This window comes from Macaca nemestrina, chromosome 15 (genome assembly GCF_043159975.1).
Source record: "Macaca nemestrina isolate mMacNem1 chromosome 15, mMacNem.hap1, whole genome shotgun sequence".
Classification (NCBI taxonomy): Eukaryota; Metazoa; Chordata; class Mammalia; order Primates; family Cercopithecidae; genus Macaca; species Macaca nemestrina.
Window position 1 is genome coordinate 26638025 of NC_092139.1, and position 23741 is coordinate 26661765.

Sequence of the window (23741 nt, forward strand, 5' to 3'; positions counted from 1 at the left end):
GTCTTCTAGACTCACAGCAGCCCCTTGAGACTTCAGAGGAGGAGGCCAGAGAGGGGGAGACACTTATCCAGGCTCACACAGCAGCACAGCAGAACTAAAATCTACCTCTGGAAGTCTTCAAAGCTCCTATCATGTTAAAAATGTTTTGTGGTGGAGAATATTGAACATACATAAAAGTAGATAGAATTGTTTAATAAATTCCTATGTCCCCGTCACCCAGCCCTGACCACCGTGGCGTCTCCTGCCCTTGTGCACCTTCTCTGTTATTCGCCAGGAAATCTCAGACATCACATCATGTCATCTGTCAATGTTTCAGTATATGCCTTTAAAGGATAAGGACTCTCTTTTTTAACACAAGCAAATTAACAAAAATTCTTTGATATCACCATTATGCCATCAGTATTTAAATTTCCGGTTGTCTTGTACATGTAATAAATGTTTTAAAATACGTTTTTGAAATCAAGATCCAAATAAGATCAATACATCACAATGGGTTTACATTTCTCTTTACAGGTTCTCTCTTCAATGTTTTGTTCATTTTCTTTCTTGCAATCTATTTATTAAAGAAACCGGACCCTTTGTCAATAGTTTCCCTGTGTATGAAGTTTGTCAATTACATCCCGGTTCTATGTTTAACTTGTTCCTCAGCCCGGGGTATTTCCTGTAAATTGGACATTGGATCTAAAGGCAAAGCCCATGTCATTGACCTATACCAAATACTGCCCCTGTTTAAACCAAAAGAACCCTCTGATAGCAATAGAATAGCTCATGTTTACTGAGTATTTATTACACAACAGACATTGTACTAAGTGTTTTACATGCATTAATTCATTTCATGCTCACACCAGCCCTGGGAGGTAGATTCTACTGTTCCCTATGGCTGCTGGAGGTCACACAGCTAGGAAGTGCCACAGGGGTCACAACCTTGTGATTAAAAGATTTAGGGAAAGCTGGGCACTGTGGCTCACACCTGCACTTTGGTAGATCAAGACAGGAGCATCGCTTGGCCCAGGAGTTTGAGACCAGCCTGGGCAACATGGCAAAACCAAAAATGAAAAAATTATCTAGGCACATACCTATAGTCCCAGCTTACTGATAAATGAAGAAATTAGTGTTGCATGCCTGTCCTCTCAGCTACTGAGGAGGCTAAGGTGGGAGGATCCCTTAAACCCAGGAATTCAAGGCTACAGTGAGCTACAATCACACCACTGCACTCCAGCCTGGGCAACAAAGCAAGACCTTGTCTCAATTAAATTAAAAAGAAAAAAGGGGTTAGGGAGATTGGGCCCCGCCCAGCCCCTGTGTGACCAGGGTTGGGGAGAGAGGTCAGTCAAAAGAATGGCCATGCTTCATGGGGAGTAAGAGGGTACAAGGCCCCCATGTCTAGGGAGGGCAGGTGCATCGCTGGGGGTCTGAAGGCTGCCCCCGAGGCTCATGCATCTCCTTCTGTTTCCATAGATCTGGTCTTGGAGAGGTGTGATCTGGAGCTGGAGACCAATGGCCGAGACCACCACACGGCCGACCTGTGCCGGGAGAAGCTGGTGGTGCGACGGGGCCAGCCCTTCTGGCTGACCCTGCACTTTGAGGGCCGCAACTACGAGGCCAGTGTAGACAGTCTTACCTTCAGTGTCGTGACCGGTGAGTACCTGCATCCTCACTCCTCCACCACCACCACCACCACCACCACCACCACCTCCTCTCCACCCTGACATGTCCCAGACCCCTGACAGAGAACAAAACAAATAACTTTACCCCTCTTTGTTCCCTGGGAGATTGCCACCTGTCATTAGCCCCATTTTAGAGATGAGGGAACTGAGGCCCTGAAAGGGAGAAGATGTCATGCAGACCACCAGCTTTGTGAGCAAGTCTGTGCCTCTGGACCCCTGAGCTTCTGAAAGCCTATTATCACCAGGGTTGCAGGTCAGCCTTCAATGAGGAAAGCTGATCAAGATCCCATCTACAGGCCGGGCGCGGTGGCTCACACCTGTAATCCCAGCACTTTGGGAGACCGAGGTGGGTGGATCACCTGAGGTCGGAAGTTCGAGACCAGCCTGACCAACATGGAGAAACCCCATCTCTACTAAAAATACCAAATTAGCTGGGTGTGGTGGCGCATGCCTGTAATCCCAGCTACTTGGGAGGCTGAGGCAGGAGAATCGCTTGAACCCAGGAGGCAGAGGTTGCGGTGAGCCGAGATCATGCCATTGCACTCCAGCCTGGGTAATAAGAGTGAAACTCTGTCTCAAAAAAAAAATCCCATCCACAAGCCAGGCACAGTGGTACATGCCTGTAATCCCAGCTATTTGGGAGGCTGAGGTGAGAGGATCATTTGAGCCTAGGTCTTTGAATCCAGCCTGGACAACATAGCAAGACACCACCTTAAAGGAAAAAAGAAAAAGATCCTGTCTGCCCTTTCCCATATCAAAACAACTTTCTAATCCCTCTGCAGCCTGAAATCTGTGCAACCCAGCCAGGCACCTGGATCAGGCCCAAATCAGGCCTGGGTGGCACAGAAAGAGCCCAGTTGGCTTCAGCCTTCTATATGAGCAGTTCTGGGTCCCAGCAGTTCATTCTCCAAGCATTTGGCAGCTGCCTCAGTCTCTGAGGCTGGACAGAGAGACCTGGATTCTAGCGCAGGCTGGGTTACCTTAGGCAAATTACTTAACCTCTCTGAACCTGAGTTTCGTTATCTGAAAGCCCTCATATTGCAAGGTTCTTAAGTGTCTGCTGTGGGGGAGGGCCTGCGGATGTTTGCAGCTGTTGCTTATCTTCGTACTGGGGCCGCAGGAATGGGTAAAGGGATGCCAAGGCCCCAGGCATCTCATCCCCAGATGCGTCGTGCCCAATTTTCTTTGTTGGCCATTCCTGGGAAAATGCCCTCAAATGCCAAATTAGTGGGGCTGGTTTCTGGTGGGAGCCACTCCCTTGAGGTCAGTGAGGGGCCACCTGGCTAGGACTCGGGGTGGGAAAGGCCAGCTCTTTCTGAAGTATCCGAGGGCAGAGATGGCAGCAAGCATTCCTTGGCTGAGGCCTGCATTGACCTAGAAGGCCGTTGATAAGGCTTATCATGGGGACTGCAGGCTTGCCTCGGATACCTCCTCCATCCGTCTGCTCCCTGCCCCTGGCCTCCTGGTGGAGACACACCCATTGCCCAGGAACTCCCACCATAAGCACCCTGGCCCCGTAGGTCACTTGCTAACAGAGCCAAGGAGCCCCCAGCAAGTCTCTGACCTTCCAGCCTCAGTTTCCCCCTCTACGAAGTGGAAAGTGAGGGTACGTGGCAGTTAAGGACTGGATCTGGTGGCCTGAGAAAAGTCAGGCTTGTGGTAGTGAAAATCACAACATCTATGGCACACCCGCTGAACGCATGCTTGTCTTGAATCCTCGCAGCTTAGAAGTTATAAAGGACTCCATTTTGCAGATGGGAAAGCTGAGGCTCGGAAAGGTAGTCACTGGCTCAGGAGGGTCAGTCACACAGTGAGTTAGGGACACAGAAGGCTTCCAACCCTGACCGCAGGGTGAGGCTTTTCATCCGTATGTCCCTGCAGTAGGCACATTGATCACAAGTGCCTGCCGGGTCTCAGTGTGTTCCTCTGTGAAATGGAATGGTAGGTGAGCTGCTGGCTTGGGCAGCCTGTGATTTCTACTTTCTTTTTTATTTATTTTTCTTTCTTTAAACTTTTATTTTAAGTTCATGGGTACACGTGCAGGTTTGTTGTGTAGGTAAACTCGGGTCATGGGGGTTTGTTGTACAGATTATTTTGTCACCCAGGTACTGAGTCTAGTACCCAAGCGTTATTTTTTCTGCTCCTCTCCCTCCTCCCACCCTCAAGGAGGCCCCAGTGTGTGCTGTTTCCCTCTATGCGTCCATGTGTTCTTGTCATTTCGCTCCCACTTATAAGTGAGAACATGGATTTGGTTTTCTGCTCCTGCGCTCGTTCGCTAAGGATAAGGCCGCCTTCTTTTCTCTTCTTTTACTCTCCAGATGTCCCCTCACCTTTTTTTTTTTTTTTTTTTTTTGAGACAAAGTCTCGCTCTGTCGCCCAGGCTGGAGTACGGTGGCGTGATCTCGGCTCACTGCAAGCTCCGCCTCCCGGGTTCACACCATTCTCCTGCCTCAGCCTCCCGAGTAGCTGGGACTACAGGCGCCCGCCACCACGCCGGCTAATTTTTAATATTTTTAGTAGAGACGGGATTTCACCGTGTTAGCCAGGATGGTTTCGATCTCCTGACCTTGTGATCCGCCCACCTCGGCCTCCCAAAGTGCTAGGATTACAGGTGTTAGCCACCGCACCCAGCCCAGATGTCCCCTTTCTTATTTCTCCTCCAATTGTCTGGGCAGCGTAGTGTTAGGTGATTAGGGTCCTGAGTTTGGGGTTGGGTGAAGGGCCACTGCTGACCTTCCCACCCCAGCCAGCTAATCTCTGTCCTCCAGTCTCCACCAACTTATCTCAAACCATAACCAACCTGCCCTGGTCACTTCCGCAGCCCCTGTAGGCAGCCACAGAGGAGCCCAGATCTCTGAGTACAGAGTGCACACATCTTCCCTGTCCAAGCAACCAAGAAATTCCCGAGGCCTGGGGAAGCCTGAGGGACAATACCAGGAAACCGGGCCCTCCCTCAACTCCACGCCTGGCCTGGGTCAGCACTCGGTTCAAGGCCTGGCCAGCTGACTCTGCTCCTGTGCGGGAACATTCTAGCTTGTGATGGGAAACTGAGGCCCAGAGAAGCAGGAGAGCTGGCTAAGGTCACTCAGCGAATGGAGCTGAGTGAATGTGAAAGTGAATGTGTGGCCTGACCCCACACATTCCTAGATGTTGTGTGTTTTCACCCAGACAGTTCGAGACCTGACAGATTCTGTTATGGGGTCCAGGCCACACTAGACAAATGCCATCCTTGTTAGAGGGATAAAGCTCTGCTTCCCTCCAAGGATGGGGTTGGGTTTGAGGGGGTGTGGCTGTGGCCGTAGGAGTGAAGTCAGCCTGGAGGAGTGAAAGTAACCCTTATGAGGCGAATAGAAGGCTTTACTCTAGAAGGTTCTGCTCACCCACCCCATCCCAGCCCGGCCGCCATGGTCTGGGATAGTGGCCAGGACCCTAGGCTCCCTGTGGTCATTTGGGCACAGAGTCGTCCTCATGGTGCCCCTGGTCCCACAAAGAGGATGGTGTAGAACCGCAGCCAAGGACTTTGTGAAGCCAGCTTACGCGAGCAGCGGGTGGACCGTGGGACAGCCTGTCCTTCTCCTGTCCCCCCGAGATCTGGGAAGAAAGGGGTGTGTGAGTGTGTGTGACTGTGTGTGCATGGCTGTCCCAAGATAGAGAGAAAGGGAAATGCGTTTCCTGACTTGTCCCCGAGGGTAAAATGTCAACAGTGACATTGGCAATGGGACCTGGCCCAGGCCTGATGCCACAGAGACCAGATCATTGATCCTCTGAGCGGGGACGTTTCTGAGGTTGGAAGGAGGGCCCTTAAGAATTAAGTAAGGGCCACAAGCATAAACTGAGGCTGTCCTGAGCAAACTGTGATGCTTGGTCACCCCAGCGCCACCCTGCTCAGCCTCAGTTTCCATATCTGTGAAGTTCTTCAATAAAACTAGACAATCTCTACATTCCACTCCAGTTCTCATAATCTACTATTTAGCCTGAGAATTCATATTTTTAGTGGCCCCTTCTAATAACACTGACGATCGCTCACATTTCCTGCATGATAACTGAGCTGGTCACTGTTCAAAATGCTTTCTATGAACTCTCTCATGGAACCTTCGAAACAGATCCAGGAGGCGTTCATGAAAACTGAACAAGGCTAACTATGATTTCTTGAGCACTTACTATACACCAGGCGCCTTGTGGGATGCTTTGCATGCCTGTCCTCTTTAAGCTTCACAACAACCTTATAGGGAGGTACTGCCACTGGCCCCATTTTACAGATGAGAAAACTGTGGCATAGAGAAGCTAAGTAACTTGTCCAAGCATAGAGCCAGTTTCGAACCTGAGACTGGACCCTCCCGGGCATGTGGCCTAAGCCTGTTTTCTTCTTGGATAAGAAAGCAGATCAGAGAGGCCTGGTGATGTGGCCCAGGTCACACAGTACTCAGGGGCAGAGTGGGGGAACCAGACCTAGGGTGGGTCTGGGACCCCAAGCCTGCACGGCTACTCCCCGAATGCCAGCTCTGGAAGTCAGGGAGCATTCAAAGGCTTCCAGTTGGTCCCTGGCACTTGGGCAGGGCCCAACTAACCATGCCTGTTAGTTCATGGTTACATTTGAGCTGGGTGTGGGTGGGGCTGGCTGGCAGGGAGGAGGGGGCTGAGGGCTGGGAGGGAGCCCCAGGGTGAGCAGGCCCCAATAATGTCAGCAGCGGGTGGGCAGAGCTGCAGAGAGGGAGATGTAAGAATAAAAATAAACTTTCCTGGGCACCCGCCCAGCCAGGCAGAGAACGTCCTCTGTCTCCTCTCCACCACCCATGTCCAGAAAGTGACCGGCCCCTCCTCGCCCTGCCCATGACTCAGACCTGCCTGTGGGGGTGGCCCTCCCCTCCACCTGGAAAAGTCCCTCAGGCTTCCCCAGGCCTCGGGAATTTCTTGGTTGCTTGGAGAGTGTGCCCATCGCTGTGCCTTTGAGAACCCGGCCAGGGAGTGTCCTGTTTGGGAAGGAGAGGCACCATAGAAGACAACTGAGAGCTAAAGACCCACTTCAGATGCGACCTTTGCCACAGACTCCTAGGATATCCTTGGGAGACCCCCTTCGCTCTGAGCCTCAGTGTTCTCACCTGGGCAAGGGGTCTCAAAGGAAGCAGGTGCTTCATAAAGTGTAAAAGGCTGTAGGAAGGAGAGGGGTGGTTATGACCAGCATCTCAGAACTGCCTGTGGAGATGCGGGGGACAGCAGTTGGGGGGGCTTAGGGAGACAGACACCTAGAGGCTGTGTGGGCCAGCCAGCATCCTCCGCTGGCCTACCGCAAGGGGCTCTCCGAGGAAGGAGGTCCCTTCCTGCTCAGTGTCTGGGCTTCCTTCTCTGAGGGAAAAAGCGGGACGCTAGCAGGTAGAGGATTTAGGCAGGAAAGGGGGGCCCTGGGGCATCTTGCCTAATCCTTGTTTATGCTACACAAATGAGCCAGGCAATCCCAGAGAGAGGGATGGGCTTGTCCCAAGTCACGTCATTGCAGAGCGGTGGAATGAGCCTTGGCTCCGGGTTGCCTGGCCCTCTCTCAGGAGGACTCTCTAGTTGAGGACATGTGTGTGCCTGTGGTTTTTTATGCATTCCCACAAAACCACCCCGAAAGGCTGGGGTTCTGAGCCCCTCTTTACAGATGAGGAAACTGAGGCTCAAGGAGACAAAACTTCTTGCCAAAGTTATTTCAGTGGTTAGTGGCAGAACTAGGCCTGGACCCCAAGCCGGGGGACCCCAGGTAGGTGCCCTGCCGTGCCAGCCCTGCCACCCCTAGCTCACAGCTACTGCTTCTCCCTCCACAGGCCCAGCCCCCAGCCAGGAGGCCGGGACCAAGGCCCGTTTTCCACTACGAGATGCTGTGGAGGAGGGTGACTGGACGGCCACCGTGGTGGACCAGCAAGACTGCACTCTCTCGCTGCAGCTCACCACCCCGGCCAGCGCCCCCATCGGCCTGTATCGCCTCAGCCTGGAGGCCTCCACTGGCTACCAGGGATCCAGCTTTGTGCTGGGCCACTTCATCTTGCTCTTCAATGCCTGGTGCCCAGGTGAGCCACACGCCGTCCACTCACAGCATTGGGGTGGGCAGGGCTGGATCCGCCCATGGAGGCCACTGGAGGTGGGAAGAACAGGGGATAAGAGACACACATCAAAGTGGACTGAGTGGGGCCCACTGTGCTCCAGCCTCACAAAACCCTCAAGACATGAGTACTCCTGTTATCCCTGTTGATAGAAACAAAATGAGGCCGGTCTCAGTGATCCATGCCTATAATCTCGGTCCTTTGGGAGGCTGAGGAGGGAGGATCACTTGAGTGAGCCAGAAGTTAAAGACCAGCCTGGGCAGCAGAGCAAGACCCTGTCTCTACAAAAAAAAAAAAAAAAATTTAACAGTAGCTGGGTGTGGTAGTGCACGCCTGTGGTCCCAGCTAATTGGGAGGTTGAGATGGGAGGATCATTTGTGTCCAGGAGGTGGAGGCTGCAGTGAGCTGTGATTATACCACTGCACTCCAGCCTGGATAACAGAGTGAGACCCTGCCTCTAAAAAACTAAAAATACAAAGAAGTAGAATGATATGCCCAATTCCAGATATTTACCAAGGGACTTCATTCACTGTTTGAGGCCTGTGTATTCCCAGACCACTACAAACTGGGGCTTAGCGGTGACTTGGTTTCAAAAGCTACACATCAGAAAAAGGGTGCCCAGCTGATGCCCAGGCCCGGGCACTATGTCCTGGTTCTGTTTCATGGGGCCCTGTTTTTGTTTTCTGTTTTTTGAGACAGAGTTTTGCTCTTGTTGCCTGGGCTGGAATGCAATGGTACGATCTCGGCTCACTGCAACCTCCGCCCACCAAGTTCAAGCAATTCTCCTGCCTCAACCTCCCAGGTAGCTGGGATTACAAGCATGTGCCACCACGCCTGGCTAATTTTTATATTTTTAGTAGAGACAGAGTTTCACCATGTTGGCCAGGCTGGTCCCGAACTCCTGACCTCAGGTGATCCACCCGCCTCAGCCTCCCAAAGTGCTGGGATTACAAGCATGATCCACTGTGCCTGGCCGAGGTGGGCAGCCATGTTTTAAATCTCACCCAGACTGGTTTGGGGAAGGGAAACGGGGAGTGAGGTTGGGGGGAGGGCTGAGGGAGGGGGTGAGTAGGAGCAGTTTGACTGTCCAGCTGCCTTCTTACGCACTGTCTCAGTCGGGCCTCTCAACAATCCTAAGGGTGACATGACAGCGTCCCCACTTCACACACAGGAAACTGAGGAGGCAGGGGTTGCCCATCACCTCCCCAGGCCTCGATTTTCCCATCTAACTAGCAAGGCAGTCGGGTCTAATGATCTGTTTCCTTTCTGCTCTAATGAAACAAAGCAGGGGGACAAGCATCATGGGCCAGGCCCCTCCTGGGAATTGTGTGTCCGTCCTCAAAAGGGCGGAAATTCCGGCCTCCTGGCTGTTAGACCACCACCTTCTTGCTGGCCCACTGCTTTATCTTTTTTCTTCTTTATTTTGAGGCAATTTATATTTGAGCAGAAAGCTTTTAAAATTTTTCTCGTTTCCATATTTTGACTTTTATTTCCCAGTATAACAGTAGGCCATGACAGCATTCTCTTTAGAAAAGCTTCAAGCCCAGGTGCAGTGTAATCCCACGCCTGTAATTCCACACTTGTAATCCCTGCACTTTGGGAGGCTGAGGCAGGGGGATCACTTGAGCGAGGAGTTCAAGACCAGCCTTGCCAGCATGGTGAAACTCACCATCTCTATAAAAAAAATACAAAAATTAGCCTGATGTGATGACACACACCTACCTGTAGTCCCAACTACTCAGGAGGCTAAGGTGGGATCATCTCTTGAGTCCAGGAGGTTGAGGCTGCAGTTAGCTAGGATTGTGCCACTGTACTCCAGCCTGGGTGACAGAGAAAGACTCTGTCTCAAAAAAAGGGGAGGGGAGGGCTTCAAGACTACAGAGAAACGGCCTCACCCTTTGACCCCTCCTCCTGGGGGAACACCATTGTTAGATATTTTGCGGGGGCTCCCCTCCTTAGGCCAGTCTGCACGTGCCTGGAGAAACTGCTGTATTGTTTAGGGCTCTGTCTCTCTATCACAAACATAAAAGGATCCCACCGTATACATTAACCTACAACTTGGTTTTTCCCCTTGCAATACACTGTGAGGATCTGTCCACATTGGTCTGCATACATGTATTCATTCATTCTTTCTTTCTTTTTTTTTTTTTTTTTGAGACCGAGGATCTCTCTGTCACCCAGGCTGGAGTGCAGCAGTGAAATCTCGGCTCACTGCAACCTCTGTCTCCCGGGTTGAAATGATTCTCCTGCCTCAGCCTCCCGTGTAGCTGGGACTACAGGCATGCACCACCACGCTGGGCTAATTTTTGTATTTTTAGTAGAGACGGAGTTTCACCATGTTGGCCAGGCTGATCTCAAACTCCTGACCTCAGGTGATCCGCCCACCTTGGGCTCCCAAAGTGCTAGGATTATAGACGTGAGCCACCATGCCCGGCCACATCTGCTCATTCTTTCTAAGGGCCTCGAGTGTCCTGTGTCTTGCCCATGTGGATGGTCTAGCCCCCACTGATGGACAAGAGGTTGTGCCTGGAGGCTCATGGCATGCAGGGACCATGCGTCAATGAGCACCATTGCTTCAGACCCTGTGGCCAATGGAATGATTTCTCGGGAGAGAAGTAGCCTTACTGGATCCCCCCGCCCCATAGGTTTGTTTTGAATTTTAGTCAACTGCAGAGGGTCGCAACTAGTTGGCAGCTCTGCCAACAGGACAGGAACACGCCGGTGTCCCCACCCTTGTCCACACCACAGGGTTTCAGAGTTCAGGGAATGGGGAGCGTGGTTCTGGGGGATGGCCCCCTTCCTCCTGCTTGGCCTCACCCGGAGGGTTGGAGTGGCGGTCAGCCAAGCGGCACAGTGACTAAAGTGACCCACATCCCGGGGCGGGAGCTGTAGAGCTGGTGAGGCAGAGGCAGGAAGTTGGGCTGGGGTGAGCGCAGGAGCGCTATGGGAGGAAATCAGTCTGATGGGTGGGAAAGGGCCAGGTCTGCCTGGAAAATGGGACCCTCCTATACGTCAGCTCCAAGACCAATATGATCGAGTGCCAGTTATATGCAAGGCTTCACGTCCCCAGTGCCCCCACCTTTACCAGATGGAGACCTGAGCTGGGGACGTCACAGTCTTGGCATCCTGAGCTGGGGTGGGGACAGTTCAACAAGTGCTGACACTCATTCTAATGTTGAAACACTGTGGGTTGTCCTTTCTCTTTCATTCTTTATCCCACATCCTCCGGCTGCTGCAGAGCCATTATAGTTCATTGACTTCAGGGTTAATTTTTATAGAAGTTTCCAGAGCCAAAGATCAGAATACACAAGAGACTTGGCCTCTTTCCCATTTTTCCTCACTGTGATGAAAGTGGGGGCTGCTGGTCGCCGCAGATGGGCATGACAAAGCCCAGGGGTCTGAGGGTCCGGCAGCTGCTTCCTTCCCAGGCCACCTTCTCCATTAGACCTGACAGGCACAGTGCCTGCGGCCCGAGAAACTTTTAGGGGCCCGTGAACATGTTTTAATTTAATTTAAAATCAGAAGAAAAAAATGAACATTTAAGTTGAACAATAGGTTTTAATATGTAATACTGAGATAGCTGTCATTAACCAAGGCAGTCATTTTTCAATTACTTTTTTTCTCATGGAGGAAGGAATGCATGAAGTCAAGACTGCCTGCGGCTCACCAAAGTCATAATGCGGCTCCAGATTGCCCCTTCTTGGCCTCAGTTTCTTCACCAGTGAAGTGGAGTCAGTAAAGCCCGCCTGATCTTTGGCCTCCTACCATCTGGTCCCAACTTCCTCAGCCCCCTCTTCTCCCCTCACTGGCCACAGACAACTAAATGCCCTGCATTTTCCAGCAGCCAAAACTTTGTTCTTTCTGGTCCTCTGCTTAGAATGCCACCCTCCAGGTTCCAACTCTCTAAACCTTAATCATTTTTCAAGACAGCATTCAGATGCCACCTCCTCCAGGGAGCCCTCTGTGACTCCCTCAAGCTGGACAGGACCCCACCTCTCCTGAGCTGCAGGAATCCTTTCTTGGCCTTCCCCTCTGCTACTGAGCTCTCTCTCCCTTGAATCATGCGCCTCCCTCATGCTACCTCAGGGCTTTCGTTTCCAAAGCACCTTTCAGATCTGCATTTTGGGCTGACACAGTGAGATGTTAAGGTGGGCAGAGAAGGCAAAGTAGCCTACCCAGGGTCACACGGCAAATGAGGCTCAGGAGTTTCCTAACTCCTGGTCCAGTGCTCCTCTGTCTTTAGTCTCAATTTTCCTAGCTATAAAATATTCCTGAGCCTTAGTTTTCCCATCTTTAAAATGGGGCTTTCAAGGGTCCGTTCCTCATAAGGCTGTTCTGGAGATTAAATTTATTAACACAGGCCAGACATTTATCACAGGTCCCGGCACGTGGTGAGTGTTGGAGAAATGGCAGCCTTTGTTGTCACTAACCGATAACACCTTATCTCACTGATGTGGGATTATTCCTTAATGGTGACTTTCTCTAATTAAAAGAAGGATGGATCTCTGAGACACTGGCTTGGCCTAGGGAGGTGGCACCCTTGACTGCCAGATTTGCGGGGACCCTGGGGCCTCTGCAGACCCAGAGCTGAGGTCCCTTTCTTCCTGCCTGCAGCGGACGCTGTGTACCTGGACTCGGAAGAGGAGCGGCGGGAGTACGTCCTCACCCAGCAGGGCTTTATCTACCAGGGCTCGGCCAAGTTCATCAAGAGCATACCTTGGAATTTTGGGCAGGTAGGGGCAACACCTTGTTTCTCCCAACCATCTCAGGCCCTTCTGTGTGCCTGACCCTGTGTCTGGGGGCAGCCAAAGCTGCATAGGTGGGAGTGAGTCACAGAGTCACCCACTTCATGCTGTCATGGATGCAAAGGCCCTGAAACAGCTGAAGGTTCAGAGAGGGCCAAGGCTGGCCTGAGGTCACACAGCAAAGGTGGTGGCCCTGGATTCAAGGTGGGAAAAGAACTAGGAGAGCCTTTGGGAGCTGTGAAGTTGGTTGGTATCCCGGGAGGGGGGAAGAGGGAACAGTAAAGCTCATGTATTTAAATAATAGGCAGTACTTAGAGGGCACTCGCTGTGTGCTAGGCATGTGCTAAGAAGGGGCTTTAAACCCTCACCCAGATCAGTGGTTCTCAGGATCACTGAAAGACGGTGTTAAAATACTAGGGGGTGAGAATTTGCTCTTCAAACAAGTTCCCAGGTGATGCTGATGCTGCTTGTCTAGTAACCGTACTTTGCGAACAAACAAGCCTGAAATTTAGGGACTAAAAACAACCATCACTTATTATTTGTTACAAGTCTATGGGTCAGCCGTGCATGGCTGTCTAGGCTGGGCTTGGCTGGCCTCAGCCAATGGCTCATCTGTTTCATGTGGTTTCTCACTCTCCAGCCGGCCAGCCTGGGCTGGTTCTCTAAACCGGTGATGATAAATTTCATTTATCATCCATCCACCTGTAAAAATTCTTGAGACTGCTGGGAAAACTCACAAAGCAAGAACTATTGCACCCCTGGCCACTCAACCTCCTGGTGTGTTAGGAGGTATTGGCCTCCTGGGGTGGGGTTCACCCTGAGGCTTCCCCCAGCAGCCTCTGGGGCAGGGTTCAATGTTCAGGCCTAGAGGGTCCTACCCTGAAACCATAGGGAAATCTTCCCTGTATGGTCTCAGGCTCTGACCAAAGTTTTCTCATCTGAATATTGTCATGATAATTGCAAAACTGTCTGCCCAGCAACCCCATAGCCTGCTGTGGGATAGAAATGAAATGGGGGTATGACCGTGATGCATAAAATACATCAGAAAATGAATTGGCTCTGATTTTTCATGGCTTTTTATTCTCTCCTGAGAAGGAGAACAAAGTCAATTTCTTCCTTTATTTCCCAGCGTCCTGTTTTGTATCCGGGCTTGTGCTGGGCTATGGGACATGGCCCTTGCAAAGCTTCTGAAGGGGATCACAGTCCAGGAAGATGAGACTTAGAGGAAGGAAGGAATAACAGCCTATGGGGATCGGGGGGACTTCTTGAAGTAGGGAATATTTGAGCTGGGCTTTGAAGAACAAATAGGAGTTTGCCACGCAAGGAGGTGTGTGCACGATATCCTAGGCCAAGGGAACTATGCATGTGAAAGCTCAGAGGTTGGAAAGTTTACGTCACGCCTGAGACGTACGTTGTAGCTTGGGGCATACCTTGTGTGTGAAGGAGCCCCAAGAGATGAGGTGGGAGAAGCCAGCAGTGTCCAGGTTGTGGAACAGCCCTGAACATCAGGCTGATGGCAATAGGGAGCCACAGAGGGTTCACGCCATGGAAGGCTATTGTGCAGCTTGGAGGGAGATCCGGCCCAGGAAAGGACCACAGAGGTGGGGGGAAGAGAGCAGACAGAAGGGCCCCGCAGGTGGATGGTCCAATGGAAGGTGGCAAGAAGGGGTCCTGCTTTTGAGAAAGATGACATTTGAATGGCAAGACATTTGAATGGTGTGAGCCCTGCAGAGAGCAGCAGGAAGCGCATTCTGAGCAGAGAAATAGCACGTGCAAGGGCCCTGGGACAGCGAGCCTGGGCAGAGTGAGTATGGGTGTGAGTGGTGAGAGATGAAGTCAAAGAGGGGATGGGGGCAGATTGTGAAGGGCGTTGTGGGTTGCACGGGGAAGTCTGGGTTTTACTGTGGATACGGTTGAAACAGAAGAGTGATGGGACTGGCTTTCTGTATTTAGAATCTGTCTCAGTTCCCATCAGAGCAGTGTGTGTGGGCTGGGTCGGAGGGGGACGAGGGGCTGACATCAGCTCTGCAGGGTGGGCCACGCCTTGGGGAAGTGGGAGATTTGGCTGAGCAAGAGGAGAAAGGGACAGTGACAGGGCCCAGGGTGACCCTGAGGGGGAGCCCCAGGGACACTGGGCTGCCCACTCCATGGGCTCCTGCTCCAGATTCCCAGGTCCCCTCAACCAGGTCCTGGATGAAGATTGTCACCCCCTTTGTCACACACTCATGGCTCACCCAGTCATTGTCCCACTCCATTCCCTCCTGGGCCAAGAGAAGCTGCCACCAGAGAGATCTGGCAGACTCAGCTGGAGCCTCGCAGTCTGCTGTGTGGGACAGAGCAGGAAACAGTGGAGGCTTCAAGGCAGGCTTCCTGAAGGAAGTGCCTTCCTAGCTTCCTCCTTCTTCTCTTGTTTCCTCTGACACAGTTTGAAGATGGGATCCTAGACATCTGCCTGATCCTTCTAGATGTCAACCCCAAGTTCCTGAAGAACGCCGGCCGTGACTGCTCCCGCCGCAGCAGCCCCGTCTACGTGGGTCGGGTGGTGAGCGGCATGGTGAGTGAGTGGCAGGGCCTTCCGGGGTGGGGCCCACAGGGGGCTCCCGCAGGCCCCTCCCTCGCAGTGGAGACACAGGCCATTCACTGTGCTGGGCGCGGTGGGGGGACCTAGGAGATGGGTAAGTCTCGAGGAAGAGACCTTACGTTGGAAAGATATGATTTACACAGATGAGGCTGATGCTGTGAGATCCCCCAGAGCAATTAATTTATTCAGTTCTTCAGCGGATGTTTATCAAGTACCACTTGTGTCCTAGGCACTGGGGATACAGCTGTGTACAGGTCCCGTGTGATCTCTAACTTTATGGAGCCTGTGTTATAGAAGGTAGGGGAGAGGAGACAGACACTAACCAAAATACCGTATGAACGAGCAGGCAGTCATAAATGACGGTGCACGCTCTGAAGGAACCCGAGGTGTGACAATGCTGGACCGCAGGGCCAGGCTCCGGGAGGGGCTGAGAGGCTCCCTAAGGTGGTACCCAGGAGAAGGGCATTCCAGGCAGAGGGTACAGCTGTGAAAAGGCCCTGAGAAGGGAGCGACTTTGGCAGGTTTGAGGAAGGAAGGGAGGCCAGTGTGCCCGGAGTGGAGTGAGCAGGGCCTGTGGGTGCAGAGGAAGCTGCAGAGGTGGGCAGGGGTGAGACCAGAAGGGCCTCGTGGATCGCGGTCAGGAGGCTGATTTTATTCTTGAGGTAACGGGAGTTCAGGGCGAACGACACAATCTGGGGTGGGAGACCCAAGCAGGTCTTTGTAAAACTGAGATCACGCCATGTCACTCCCGAGCAATCCTGTGTTCTTCACAGGACAGAATCACATCCCCAGCATGGCGTTCAAGACCTTGACCCTGCCCCACCTCCTTCTTCCCCATCTCCCTCCTGTCCCCGGCTCCAGCCCCCACCCTCTGCCACACACCGCAGTCTGTCACACCATGGCCCCTTTGCCCCTGCTCTTTCCTCACCCTGGAGCTCCCCTCCCCGCCTTTCACCCCACGCCTGCTGCGCTCAGGCTCACCCAGGTGGCACAGCTGTCACCCCATCCCAGGTTCAGTCCCCGTACTGCCCTACTGGTTGCAGGTCAACTGCAACGATGACCAGGGTGTGCTGCTGGGACGCTGGGACAACAACTACGGGGACGGTGTCAGTCCCATGTCCTGGATCGGCAGCGTGGACATCCTGCGGCGCTGGAAGAACCACGGCTGCCAGCGCGTCAAGTACGGCCAGTGCTGGGTCTTTGCCGCCGTGGCCTGCACAGGTGAGCTGCTTGCTGGGATGTGGGTCCTGAGCCCTGGGAGGAGCACAAAGAGCACCAGAGTAGGAATCAGGACATCCCTGCCCCTGCCACCAACACTCTCAATGTGCTATGTGGCCTAGAGCCTGTGACCACCCTCTCCGGTCCTTTATCCAATAGCCATTCCTCCGGTGGTGGTCAGGATCAAGGGCTATTATTTGGGAGACTGCACGGGCTCGGGGCTGAGAACTTGGGCACTGGAGCCAAGCACACCTGAGTTAAAAACCCCCACCCTCCCACCACTTGCTCTGTGACCTTGAGCAAATGACTTCTTTCTGAACCTCAGTTTCCTCATCTGGAAAATGGGGACAACATCAAGACCTTCCTCCTAGAGTGGGTGTGACATGAAGCTGCTCAGCACAGAACCTGGCCCAGTGTTGCTCTCAGCAAATATTAGCCAGTAATAACTGGATCCTAACAGTAACATCAGTGTCAAGAAACAAAGCATGTTCTAAATGTCAAGGGGGAATAGCAAGCAATTTAAAACCAAAAAAGTAAAAAAAATTTAAAACAAAAATCTTAAAAATTTAAGGCCAGAAAATATTGATGATTGTTGCCAGGCTAATCACGGTGCTTATGAAAATGGGTTAGCATCACACACTGGCTAAGAATGTGGACTCGAGACAGGAGGATCGCTTGAGGCCAGGAGTTTGAGACCAGCCTGGGCAATATAGTGAGACCTTGTCTCTACAAAAAAAATAAAACAAATAAAAATTAGCAGGCATGGTTGTGTGTGCCTGTAGTGTTGGCTACTCAGGAGGCTGAGGCAGGAGGATCACTTGAGCCCAGGAGGTTGGCTGAAATGAGCTATGATTGTGCCATTGCACTCCAGCCTGGGCAACAGAGCAAGATCCTCTCTCTCAAAAAAAAAAAAAAAAAAAGAGCACAGATTCTGGAGTCAAGGCCTGGGGTTCAAATCCTAGCTCTGCTTCCTACCAGCTGTGTGTCCTTAGGTAAATCACTTAACTCCTCTGAACCACAGTTCCATTGTGTGTAAAATGGGCGTGACAGTAGTGTCTTTATCCTGGGATGGTTGTGAGGATTAAATGAGTTAATATGTGTGAGGTAGCTGAGCGTGGTAGTGGTGCACCTGTAGTCTTAGCTATTTGGAAGGCTGAGGCAGGGGGATCACTTGAGCCCAGGAGGTCAAGGCTGCAGTGTGTCATGATTGCACCACTGTACTCCAGCCTGGGTGACAGAGCGAGACCCCATCTCTAAATAAATAAATGAATGTGGGAAGTGCTTAAAATGATCTTGGGCGCATGATAGAAAATACTTTTGTGATGATATTTATTGTCATGACTATCATTATTACCAGGCTCAATCTAAAAGGCTGGTCTAGGCTTCCCAGCTTTTCTGATTCCAAAACCAGTGCTAAGGCCCTGGAAAGGGTCCCTGGGAGGCCCCCAGCACATCCTCCACACCAGAGGCTGGGTCAGGGCAGCCTAACCTAGGTTCTCAGCCCGGCTGCCCTTGCCTTCTGACCCCTGCCTCTCTGCCTGGGACTGCCTGTTCCCCGTGACCTCTAAGTTCCTTTTTCTTGTGGAAACTCCCTCATCCGAGACACTTCCCTCTGAGAGCCCTAAAACACATCTTTTCAAAGAAGCCCATGGGTTTTCCTGGAGAAAACCCACAATCCAAGGCCTGGGTCCCCAGGCTCACCCGCAGAAACCCTGGTCACCCTGGTCACCCTGGGCTGTGGCCGCCTGAACGTTTAGCAGCAGATCCTGCCCTCCGCTGCCCACTGCAGGGCTGTGTTCCGGTCCCTGCAGCCTCTTCCCAGGCTGTGTAGGATGGAGCCAGGGAAAACTTGGCCAAGAAAAGGGCTGTCTGACCACCTGGCCGTAGAGTTCGTGTGAAGAACCAGTGGTGAATTGGCCCGTGAACTCTGGAGCTGGACCGCCAGGGTTTGAATCCACCTCTGCCTCTAACCCCTGGGTGGACTTGGGCAAGAGAATTGATGCCTCCAAGCCTCAGTTTCCTCATCTGTAAAGTGGAGACAGTAGTGACTGATCTCATTCATAGGAAGCTCTTCATACCAGGGCGAGATCACTCCGCACAGTCTCTGGCTCTGGTTAGCCTTGGGTTTGGGGATTTCCAGGGGAGCCTGGGGTTCCAGCTTTCTCAGCCGGATCCCTCGCTGCACTTCCTCGATGTCAATGAATCAGCCAGCACTGATGGACGACGTTTGCCATAACGGGCACCGTGACGCACTGTGCTGTTCCCAGGCACCCCCTCAGTGCTTGCTCTGGGAATGAGCAGATGAGGCTCTGCCCACACCTGCGGCCTCTCTCTGAATCACCGCAAATCCCCACAAGCTGCTATTATTCACTTCTCTTACTGAGGAGGAAATGGAGGCTCAGAGAGGGCAGGGGCTTGCCCAAGGTCACACAGCTGGTGAGCGGCAGGGTCAGGCTCTGATCCAGGTGTGCACAGTGCTAGGGCAGCCTCCTGTTAGACCGTGTCCTGGGAGGCCAGGACACCATCCCTGGGGGAAGAGTGGCGCTTGGCTCCCTGGACAGCAGAGACAGGCCTCCCCCGTCCTCCGGTGTGTACTCAGGCCCGTTGCATGGTGGGATAAGAGCTGCGGTTAGGACACCAGCCTTCGCTGAGGGCAGCCTTAGGGCAGCCTTAGGGCTGAGCTCTGCCCAGGCCTCACGGGGACAGAAACCAGGCAAGAGGGGGAGGTCATAGCTGTTCCTTCCTCCTTCCTCCTAGCTCCTACAAGTCTCCTGGCAGGAATCCAGGGCCAACTGGTAAGCTCTTACCCTGGCCCATCGATGGTGGCCCCAGGGCAAAAGTCACATCACTTCTCCCCCTCTCCCAGACTCAACTTCAATCAAAGCTAGAAGTAAAACGAAAGTCCCACAGATTACATTATTACATCATCTTGTTTCTCTTCATTTTTAAGATACTTTTTCTGTGAATCTGTTACTTTTACAAGACACTTAAAAAGCACATTTTTAAAATGAGAGAGTAAAAGCACCCATAATTCCGTCTGCCAGGAGCACCCAGCGGGCCGTGTAGGTGAGATCCACGCTGGGGTTTTACTCCCTCCTCTGTGCTCCTCGCCTCTCCGAGCTGAGCTCAGCTTGCAGATTAGTCAATGTCCTGTCTCTGTTTAACATGTCATTGCAACATCAGCCCCTTTCCCAGCAAACAGGGCCTTGGCAGGAATGCAGGGCCCTCCCTCCTGACAAGTCTGAGGACCCTGGCCTGTGCTGCGACCTGCTTATAGGGCCACATGCATCCGTGTTCTCGTACATTGGGAGTGATGATGAGTCCCCAGTGGCATCACTAATACACATAGAGATGGAACCAAGGCCCAGAGAGGTGAAGGACTGGTCCCAGGTCACACAGCTGGAAGCAGCTGGGTCTCCCGACCTCTGTCCCCTTCTCTGCCTGTTCTGCTGTTTGAGTCTTTAAGACCCTATCTTGGGGAGAGTCAGTCATTCAATCACTCCTTCCCTCCCTCCCTCTTTCCTCTCCTCTCTCCTTCCTCCACTCCTTCATCCCGTTTGACAAAATAGTCAATGACAGGCCTGTGCTGGGCTCCAGGATCTAACTTAAGACAGATCCCTCACCGTCCTTGGAGGGCTAATTAAAGAATCCCTCACATGCCAGTACACTGGAAAGGATGACGCATCTCCAGCCGTGCTATGAATGCAAATGATCAGGCAACCTGAAGCTGGCAGGCAGCCTTCCAGGCAGAGGGAATGGCAAACACCAATGCCCTGAAGCTGGCGGAGGCACAGCATGCTGGAGGCCAGTGTGGTGGAGCACAGTGTGCGAGGAGGGTGTCAGGGGCCAGACCCTGCAGGGCCAAGGGCCGTGGCTAGGGCTCTGGCCTTGACCTCAAGGGCCATGGGGAGCCATGAACAATCGATCAGAGGAGTGTTGACATCAGATTTGTATTTTATTTTATTTTGAGATGGAGTCTCGCTCTGTCGCCCAGGCTGGAGTGCAGTGGTGCAGTCTCGGCTCACCGCAACCTCCGCCTCCCAGGTTCAAGCAATTCTCCTGCCTCAGCCTCCTCCTGAGTAGCTGGGGTTACAGGCATGCACCACCACGCCCAGCTAATTTTTGTATTTTTAGTAGAGATGGGGTTTCACCATGTTGGCCAGGCTGGTCTCGAACTCCTGACCCCAGGCCCGCCTCCGCCTCCCAAAGTGCTGGGATTATAGGCGTGAGCCACCACGCCCGGCCCAGGTTTGTATTTTAGAGTCTCCTGGCAACTGTGATGTGAGGGGCATAGAATGGACATGGGGCGACCAGAGAGGTGGGTGCCATTGTCCAGACAAGAAGGGCTGGCTCATGTTCTCACCACTCGGACAGCAGGTACAGTGTTCCCTGGAATGCAGATGGGCAGGTGGAGGCCCAGAGCAGGGCGGATGTCTGCAGGGCCAGCCTGTCCCCTCAGCCCGCTTTCTGCTCCTCTCCAACAGTGCTGAGGTGCCTGGGCATCCCCACCCGCGTCGTGACCAACTACAACTCAGCCCATGACCAGAACAGCAACCTTCTCATCGAGTACTTCCGCAATGAGTTTGGGGAGATCCAGGGTGACAAGAGCGAGATGATCTGGTGAGGTGGGGGCCAGGGTGGGATCGGAGCCCAGTAGGGAGGGCCCCGTGGAGAGGAAACCTGGGAGGGCTTCTTGGAGGAGGTCACATTTGAATTGGACTTTAGAAGTCGAGCAGTATTTGAGCAGGCTTGGGGAAGGACAGCAGGAGCCAAGGCCTACAGGGAAAGGCAACCACATACACGATGGGGCCTCAGGGAGAATCATGCAGCAAATGTTGTCGGGAGTCTGGAATGCCACATTAGGGAGGCCAGGCTTGATTCCAAAAGCAACAGGTTGTCACTCAAGGCTTCAGAGTGGCAGAGGGTGGGGCTGACAGCTGCCAGGAGGGCTAGAGGGGAAGAGATGGGCAGGGGGCTGGGGCATGGCCCAGGTGGGGAGTGATAAGCCCTGAATGGACAGAAGAGAAGGGACAGAGTCAAGAAATTAGGAGGTCAAAAGGGCAACTGAGAGGGGCAAGGAGGGGAGAGGCGTAGAGAAGGGCTCTGAGGTGTAGGAGTGGGCGTCTGGCTAGAGAGGGTGCTGTGAGATGGGCCCCTGTGGGAGGAAGTACAGGGCAGTGGGGAAACGTGCTGGGCTCAGTTTGGGACGAGGTGAGTGTGCATCTGGGGACGTGAATGGGTGGTCTGCCCGTGGGAGGTGGCGATGAATGTTACTCAGGTTCTGCTTCGTTCCCACCTCCCCCCATCCCCCCAGGAACTTCCACTGCTGGGTGGAGTCATGGATGACCAGGCCGGACCTGCAGCTGGGGTACGAGGGCTGGCAGGCCCTGGACCCAACGCCCCAGGAGAAGAGCGAAGGTGCGTGGGCGGGCACTGTCGCGTCAAACAGATGGGGAAGCTGAGGCTTGGAGAGTTAAAGTGACTCAGCTGGAGGGCGGCAGAGCTAGGAGCTCACCCGGAGACCACTGATGGGTCCACACAAGGTTGGGGGACCTCACTTACATCTTAATAACACACTTCTTGATAATCTCAAAAGTAATTCACATGCATCGCGGAAAGCAGGAAATACAGAGAAGCACGAAGAAAAAAATCAAATAGCATCTTTGTCCCCTCCCACTAAAATAAGCAGCATTAACATTCACACAAGCTTCCCCTGATTTCAAATTGTATATTTGTATGCGGGTGTATACGTGTGTGTTTATATACATACATATATAAACACACACACATATATATAGTACCTGTGTGTCTGAAAGAGAGCGTACACTAAGGCAAAATTTTGTGATGCATATGGACACTTTCTAGCAATATTTTTAAATGCATAAAATATAATACATAGCGTTACAAAGAAAACCAATTACATTAAAATACAGTTATCACAAGTTTTAAAAACCAAATTTATGATATAATAACATGCTTCTTTATAGAACAAGATCTAGCAGTAGAGTCAGTAAGTTCCATAATATAGTTGTAGAGATAATTTATGAGCATAAATTAATTTCCTGCCATCTGTGACAGCTGTAAGGTTGCAATGACCACACCTGTGGTTCTTATGAGTGACAAGTCCTAAGTGCTCCTCAGACTGTTACGGTTGTTTCCTGCTTTTGCCATTGAAGGAAGTCCTATAGTGAAAACAAAGATACCCTTTTTTCCCCATCATAGAGTTCATAGACCCCTGAATTCTGTGGGTAGTGCCTTGGTGGATCCGTGGGCTCTAGTTGAAGACCTCCAGCGGCTTAAACTTGGAGCATTTTTCCCCAGCTCTGTCCACTTCTGAATAAAGCATTAGCATTTCTCCAGCGGATAGTTTTCTGTGATTTGAATTTTTATTTAATGTGACCGTCGCCCATCACATGGCCGTGCTAGACTGTATCTATCCAGCCTCTAGTCCTCAGCACTGGAAGTCTGCGGCCAGTGTGGGGTGGTTATCAACCACACTGACATAAACATCAGGCACCCGTATTCACTTGGAGAACACACACGCCCTGGGACCGGCCCCATGCGGGGCACTGAGCTCCACTCTTAGTACAAGCAGGAAACGAGACAGATGTCCTCCTTGCTAACATGTTGCTTGCCCTTGGCTCCGTAATTTCCTTAGGATGTCTGGGATACATTTCCATTTTATTTATCAAATACTTGCATAGCATTTAGTATAGGCTATGAGTTTTACATCTATAATTCATGAATGCTCGTTAGGTGGGCCCAGATCTTATCTCCACATGAAACTGCCGCTTCGAGAAGTTAGTGACTGGCCCAAAGTCACCCAGCTAATAAGAGGCTGAGCTGGGATTTGAACCTTAAAAGCCGTGCTCCAGAGCCCCTGTTCTGAACCCTCGCCCTGTGGTGCCCTCCTAGAAGTGGAGTCCTTCCGTCAGAGGGCTGCGTGGTCCTGAGGCTTTTGGCTACATGTGGTTGAATTGTAGAGGGTTTTAGAGGATACCTCCCAAACTTTACCCAGGCCCATCTCTTCCCCTTTCTACCCCTGCCAGGGACGTACTGCTGTGGCCCAGTTCCAGTTCGTGCCATCAAGGAGGGCGACCTGAGCACCAAGTACGATGCGCCCTTTGTCTTTGCGGAGGTCAATGCCGACGTGGTAGACTGGATCCAGCAAGACGACGGGTCCGTGAGCAAATCCATCAACCGTTCCCTGACCGTTGGGCTGAAGATCAGCACTAAGAGTGTGGGCCGAGACGAGCGGGAGGATATCACCCACACCTACAAATACCCAGAGGGTATGTGCCCTCAGAGTCTTTAACATGGCCTTGAAGATAAGCATCTGGTTTTCCCAGCCCAGCAGGCTCGTGTGTGCGTTTTAATTGGTAGCCTACGTATAGCAATGGCCCCGTAGGCTATACTCCATCTTAAGCAATTCCTTAGAAACAGGAGCAAACAT

At 52.3% G+C, this 23741-nt stretch overlaps 1 protein-coding gene across 1 annotated transcript in view; it reads left to right on the forward strand.

Annotated features, from left to right (window-relative positions):
• LOC105496321 (transglutaminase 2) overlaps positions 1–23741 on the forward strand; it is a 38496-nt gene that overhangs the window by 2205 nt on the left and 12550 nt on the right. Inside the window, exons 2-9 of the mRNA XM_011766654.2 lie at positions 1459–1638; positions 7469–7711; positions 12359–12477; positions 14915–15043; positions 16114–16291; positions 20773–20908; positions 21603–21706; positions 23338–23580. Coding sequence (XP_011764956.1) covers positions 1459–1638; positions 7469–7711; positions 12359–12477; positions 14915–15043; positions 16114–16291; positions 20773–20908; positions 21603–21706; positions 23338–23580 — 1332 coding nt within the window. The remainder of the gene's footprint in view (positions 1–1458; positions 1639–7468; positions 7712–12358; positions 12478–14914; positions 15044–16113; positions 16292–20772; positions 20909–21602; positions 21707–23337; positions 23581–23741) is intronic.